Genomic DNA, 7,269 nt, shown 5'->3' on the forward strand with positions numbered 1-7,269 from the left:
TCGTCGTCGCGTGTTCCTGGTGGGGGTCAGTGATCTAACGCGCATGCGTGCGACCGTCATTTTGACGAAGCCATGGAGCCGCCGGCGCGCCATACGAACGACGACGGGTCGCGCACTACGAGTAGGGCGCTGGTCGGCTCCGAAACCCCCGAAGAAGAAGAAGAAGAGAAGAGGAAGAAGAAGAACAGAGTAAGAAAGAGGACGAGAAGAAGTAGCGGCGAGGAGGAAGAGAAGAGTGGCAGAAGAAGAAATTCACGCGTTAACGATACTAATAATTTTGTTTGAAACAAATTAAAACGACTGGGGATCCAGCCACCGAGGCTGCAAGAAAAGCGAGGAAGAAACCTATCTCTCGGCGCTAAAAACAAGGAACAAGCTATCTTCGATATCGCGAGTGAACCAAGCGGACAGGATGTCTTCAGCGGTCGCTAAAGCTTCTAAATACACGTACCGTTCCACCGGCGGTGGTACTGCCGATGTTAGCATCGAATACAGCGCCGACCTGAGCGCTCTCTCTAGACTGGAGGTAGGTTAAAGTGGAACGAATGATTTTTTATTCTTCTTCAAAATATTTTGGAATAATGTTATATCTATATGTATCATAATATTGCTTCCTTTTTCGAAATGTTTTCTTAGACAAATAATTCAATTCTACTTAATTATTTTATTTGAATGTGATACTTAATTATCGAAGATTGTATGTGTATATATATATATATATATTTTAGTTTAGAAGAAGGAAGCAGTAAAAATTATCTATTTCTTAAGAATTGATTGGTGATAAAAATATTGCTTACGACTATTATATTTTTGATCGAGTTACTAAAAATAGGAAGAGAACAGGAGGGATCCTTGAAACACGCAATTAGGCTATAAATGTCCGATCTACGTAACAACCAAGGCATTTCGTTGTAAACAGTTTAAAGTATCTTTGAAAAGATAGGAAATGGCTAATATATTATTATAATATTAGATTCTTTGATCCGAAGAATTCAAGGTTTTAGCAAATCTAGCAATCGTCGAAATCTCATCCGATGATGCAATACGATGCAAAATTAAGTGGGAAGCAGAAGTTGGAACACTTCAAGAGTCTACGAAGAAATCGTTCGAGCAATGGTAAACTATTGAATTACGAAACGAGGAGAATTTTTGGAGAGGAAGTGATCGCTGGTGAAAAGGTGAAACATCGAGCAGTGATCGATTTCGGGGACAGTGAGACGCGAGAAAGTTCAGTGACCATAAGGAATATTAGTGCCAATCCTGACGAGAAACGAAAGTGTCGTAGACGGTTCTCTGGCTATCGAATTGCTCGTGTATAAAAATAGTCGTAAATATCGGCCCTAAATGACGATCGTGCCACGCAAGAGTGACATCTTCGAAACGAATTCACAAAGCGTTCCCGTCGAATATCTCATCGACGTTCATCCGGATCTTCTTATGGATCGTTCTCTACCTCGATTATTCAAATATCGTGGATTCGACGAAAAATACAAGAGAAAGAAAGGAAATGTAGAAGAATCAGGAATCGTGCACTCGTCCATACAGTCAAGTAAGATTGTTCATTATTATTTATTTATTTCTTCTTCTACTTCTTCTTTTTTTTTTCCATTCGAGAAGAACGTTTGATGTTGATCTCGTTAAGGAACAACGTAGAGACAAGTGCACGCTCCTTGGTTCCTTGATTGAAAACGACCATGATGGACGGTCGCTGAGAACGAAGATCCTTCTGTACCCTACGCGGGTCAGCCCGTTTCAGAGGCTGTCCGTCTTTCTGAAATACCTTCCGAGCGTCGGCCTGTTGGGTATTTTCGTCGGCCGATTACGTAAAGCATCGTCCCTCTGTAACGTGGCCTGTGATACACTCTAATCCTTTCTTGCCTCTCGTTTCAGGACAAAATCCGCCTGCTGCAGGATGACCTGGAGTCTGAGAGAGAGCTGCGTCAGAGGGTGAGTTTTCTTTTGAACGAGTTTCCTTTGAACTTTCTTCCTTTGAGATTTCTCATCAAATAGTTTACAAATCGAAAAGACAGACATCGATTGATAGTTTGATAGTCAATCGTTTATTTTACGTTCTTATAGAGTGCGTGGTTTCCTTGTTTACAGACAAATATCGTTTATCGCGTCTTTTCCTTTTTTTTTTTTTCATTTCATTCGATAGAGAATTCCTAGCATGCGAATAACTTGTATTCTTTTCATGCAATTAATTATTAAAAAACAATTACTATTTATCAAGAGTAAAGAAAATGTTTGGATTAAGTTATTCCGATAAATTTCTTCAGTATGGGCGAAAAAAATTCGAGTTAAACGCACGTTGAGATCTCGTAGATAAAAATACCAAGACGAAGATAAACGTCAATTTCGAGACTTTATATAATCCGGGTATTGTGAATTTTGAAACTGATACAAAAAAAGCGGGGCTGGCCTGCTCTCCACCATAGAGTGGGGAGCAGTAGGTCGAAATGTCCAGCTCTCGAGTCGCGGCTATTTTTGGGGATGCGCGTCTCTTCAGCGTACGAACTCGCATTCCTCTTTCGTGTTCGGCCAACATGTATCTACCTGTTTAAAAAGACTAATAAAAATTAAGAAGAACTAGAAAAAAAATCTATACCTTCGTGAAAAATTCACATTTATATCAAAATTCACATCAAAAAGGAATGATATGACGCGAACTAAGAATTAAAATTTCTTAGAATCTTATTTTTCGATTAATTATCGAACAGTATATTTTTATATAACACGAAATGAATTAGCTTTTAAATTAAAATTGCATTGAATAATTTTATATTAAGAAATCTAATAATTTTTTTTTCAAATTTTAAATTTATTAAAATTTTATATCGTACGAGAAAGATGATACTACGAACTTGATATTTCCTCCATTAATTATCAAGTTATATGATATATATATAATATATATAATAATTTTTATTCGTATATAATCATTTTCATTTTAATTAATATTTAAGAATCAAAAAAGTTTTAGAATTGTTTGAAGCTTTCAATTTGTTGTGGATAATACATAATATTAGAGATTAGAGATACATAATAATAGAGATTTTGGAGGCTCGTGTTTAAATGGAACATCAGATTAAGAAGGATCTCTTTAGTTTACTTATTCGGTCAAAGTACGAGGAAATCAGATTTGATACAGATATAATACTGCCCGTGATAATTGACTTGAACCTATGCCAACGACATTTTTGAAAGCGTAAAAAACTTAAGAATTATGAACATATTTAACACGTATTATATTATAAAATGTTCGTTTAATTGTCCTTGCGAAGATTAAACAGTCCACGCTGGTTAGATCGTATTTCTTATTACATAATTGTGAATTCCTATTAATTTGATTGTGATTATATTATTTGAATTTCTTTTTTATATTTAAATATCTATTTTTGAAATAAACAATCAAATAGTACAATATAATCTAATCAATTTAAATCTAAATCTAAATTAATTAATTGGATTTTTTAATTAATTTTGAAATAATTAAAATTAAATTCTAATCTTTTGATTTAATTTTAATATCAATAAATATAATTTACTATTGAATCTAAAAATTTGTATTATTTCATTTTATATAATATAAATCTACTTCTCTTCGAATTCTTGGATTACAATGTCTCTATTCTCAAATTCTTCCTTTTCTATTAAAAATTATTCTTTTGATTCGCGCAAAAGATCGATAAATAACAATATCGAAAGATCATTACTCTTTTGGATTAAAATATCCGATCAATTAATTTCTAAAATCATTTCTAAACATTCAAAATATATTTCTCTTTCATCAAGAAATCGTATTTTTATCGAAAATGATTTAATTGACCAGGAAGTATGGTGAATGTCAGTGGTTTCCGGAGAACGGACAGTTATGGCGATGTCGCGCGACTCTCTTTTCTCGATAAACGCCTCGTTTGTAATATGAATAAAGCTCCCGATATAGAGTCGGTCTGTACAGAATTAGATCGTTCTATTCGCGGTCCAAAGAAACCTGACGTCAAGCTTGTACCGAGCTGTTCGCGTCGTTCCTCGAGGCCTCTTTCCAAAACAATGCCGCGCGTCTCGATTACACTCGACGTGTATCAACACCAGCGCCATCTCGATTAATTCTTACTTTTAGAGAGGACCGTGTAAAATAAGATTACGAGAAATTACTATTCTTTTTTTTTAATAATATATTTTTTCTCTAAAATGATATTTTAAGAAATTTTTTTAATTTTTTTTTTTTTAATAGCTTTTTGAAACTATGGAGATAAATGTTTGATGTTTGGAATCGAGATAGAAATTAGAAAATTTATAAGAATATTTAAATAAATGAAGGATTATTTGATGTTATTGATTTTAATATTGATGCTGATAATGCAAAATATATATTAATGATAAACATATTCTGTTTATATAAACGTATGAATTATAATTTCATTCGATTTTAATATTTTAAATACTCATTTTTATTAAGATTAAATTTCATGATATTGAAAAAATTAATTCAGAAATCGCAATTAATAAATAATCTATTCATACGTATCTATATACATCACACGTTTAACTCCTAAATATTATTTTATTAACACGTAATTCTAAAAATACTGACTTTGAAATTATTAATCTATATATTGATATATTTTTTCACCGATATTAATTTTCTGTTTAACTTTCAGATCGAACGCGAGCGCGCCGATTTGAGCGTGCAAGTCATCCAGCTGTCCGAACGTCTCGAAGAGGCGGAGGGTGGCGCCGAATCTCAAGTAAGTCTCAAAACTAATGAAATATCAATAATTTTATTCATCCTCAATTTCAATATACTTAGATTTACAGATTTTCTTCTGATTAAATTTCCTTAAATTGGAAATAATCGTATCTATTAATATCCTACAGTTCGAGATCAACAAGAAGAGGGACACGGAACTGGCCAAACTGCGCAAACTACTCGAAGATGTTCATCTCGAGAGCGAGGAAACCGCGCATCTTCTGCGTAAAAAACACCAGGAAGTCGTTGTTGATTTCCAAGATCAGATCGATCAACTTTCGAAAGCACGTGCACGGTTAGTAAACTAATTCAAATTATTATTCTTCAATTTTCAAATTTATTTTTACATTATTTAAGGAAAATAGATTCTTCGCTAAACCCTTTACATTAACGTATACTTTTTTTTTTTTTATAAAAACACGAGTGCACATTATATAATTTATTTTAATGCAATCGCCACATATCATTTGAATCAATTACATAATTATTCATTCAGCTTTAATATATCTTCAATCTATTTCCAATCCAACTATCACGTCGAACGCAAACATTAACGAACTATAGATTCGTACCTCTAAAATAATCTCGAGTTACCCAAAAATATACTTTCCCATATTCCTAACTCCTTTTCTATTTCTTGCATCATTTCGACATAAAATCATACCTTCGATCTAATCAAACCTAATCTAAATTAAAATCAAACTTAACCAATATATTTTAACCAAAATTCCTCTTCTAAACTGCTATATAAATGGAATATTCCACTATTTCTATAATTTCTAAACTCAATCAAATTAAATATTCATCGAATATTACTATATACAAATATTTTCGTATAAATATTTATCTATTATAAATATTACTCCTCGTCGATCGAGTTTATTTAAAATATTAAATCCCAACTACGCGATTCGTGGTCGAAACACATGTCGATAGACCGTAGGAAACGCTGGAAATCAGAACACCAATAAATCGTAGTTAATTATATACACCTGTGAAAATAAAATAGCGGCCTCGCGATCCCGCTCTTTGAGGTCAAAGCGCGCGAGCGGCGTGCACAGCGTCAATAAACAGTTCGGCCGGAAGTTCGTGGATTCGTCGAAACCCAGTTTCGTTTCTCGTATATCATGGAATCAATGGTGAAACGCAGTTGAACATGTTACACGGTTCGAAAGGGAATTGGAAAGAAACGAAATGGGAAACAAGGGTGAATCAGAGGATGGCTCGTTAATTATAGCGGGCATCGCGCGGAACGAAAGCGTATTCGAAAATTGCGGGAATTATGCTCGACGATACTGGCACATGGCCAAACAACGAACCTACTCGCACCTGAAATACATGTAGACTCGTTACCCCGGCACTTCTAAACATAACCAAGCGTCCTTTCCGATGTCCCGGCGCCCTGATGCGCGATACGCGTGTTACAAGGACGTCTTCGTTTCGAAAATTCACCGAGCTGTCATCCGTACGTCGTCTACTATCCTCTGCTCTTTCTGTGCGTTACAGAAAGCTTGGACCTTTTCTAAATCTGTTCCTCGTTGACAGAAGACAGGATAGATAATTCATTTTGCGTATATATAGGGAAGGAGGGTTGTTTTAAACGATATTATTATTGATATGGATATATCCTTTTCTTTTAATTTCTTGCTAATTTTTGAGATTTTTAGATCGAAGGTTTAATTTCTGATCGAGTAAATTTATTTGTTTGAAAGATTTGTATTATATAGAATGGAGGGTTGTTTTTTGAAAATATTCGATTTCTTCCTAATCTTTGAGGTTTTTGATGAGAAGTCGATAGATCGAAGAATATATAAAATGAAAGATTGATGGAAAATATCATTTTGTAGTGTACGAAATTTGTTTCTTACTAATTTTTGAAACTTTCGATTGATCTTAAGAAAGATTGTCTATTAAAGATATAATATTAAGTAAAAGATTGATGTTGATGTAATATTAGATGTATTTTAAGGAATAACTAAGTCATTGAAATCTTAAATTTCAATATTTCTATGTCATGATACACAGAAAAACAAAATCAGTGAAAAATTAAAACTCATCTAAGCGATAACTCGTGGAAAATTAAAGTTACTCTTATTGTATGATTCAATAATGTTTTTTTAAATTTTGATAAATAAACGAAAAATCAGAAACAAAAAATCAAATTCTTTCATCAAGATATTCTTCTGATCGCACAAAGTCCGCTTCTTTCGAGAATCTAAAGCTATACAAGTAGAATAGTTGATCAAGAATCCGGTCTGAAATCGGAGACCAACTGAGATTCCGTTCTAAATGTATTTTCCAGCGAAAGCAATTACGACATTTATACGTCATCGGTGTCACGACGAAGCAACAGCTAATTGCCTCTTAATATTTCAACCGACGAAATAGAACAGTCCAGTCACCATTAACGGTGTCTGGAAATAATAAATGAAGGCTAGTTACGACGTTATAAACGTAAAATAGATCTTCTATAAATTTCCGTAACTTTTCAAAAAAAAAAAAAAAAAAAAAAAAAA

General features: G+C 33.6%; 1 protein-coding gene and 1 long non-coding RNA gene across 2 annotated transcripts in view; one reads left to right on the plus strand and one right to left on the minus strand.

Annotated features, from left to right (window-relative positions):
- LOC116186662 overlaps positions 1-7,269 on the minus strand; it is a 21,433-nt gene that overhangs the window by 4,294 nt on the left and 9,870 nt on the right. The window lies entirely within an intron of this gene.
- The window catches only part of LOC102676076 (paramyosin, long form-like), a 23,266-nt gene continuing 16,063 nt past the window's right edge, over positions 67-7,269 (plus strand). Inside the window, exons 1-4 of the mRNA XM_006624719.2 lie at positions 67-526; positions 1,891-1,947; positions 4,665-4,751; positions 4,882-5,048. Coding sequence (XP_006624782.1) covers positions 413-526; positions 1,891-1,947; positions 4,665-4,751; positions 4,882-5,048 — 425 coding nt within the window. The 5' untranslated portion in view covers positions 67-412. The remainder of the gene's footprint in view (positions 527-1,890; positions 1,948-4,664; positions 4,752-4,881; positions 5,049-7,269) is intronic.

The sequence above is a fragment of the Apis dorsata genome, unplaced genomic scaffold, assembly GCF_000469605.1.
Source record: "Apis dorsata unplaced genomic scaffold, Apis dorsata 1.3 scaffold_1104, whole genome shotgun sequence".
Lineage (NCBI taxonomy): Eukaryota > Metazoa > Arthropoda > Insecta > Hymenoptera > Apidae > Apis > Apis dorsata.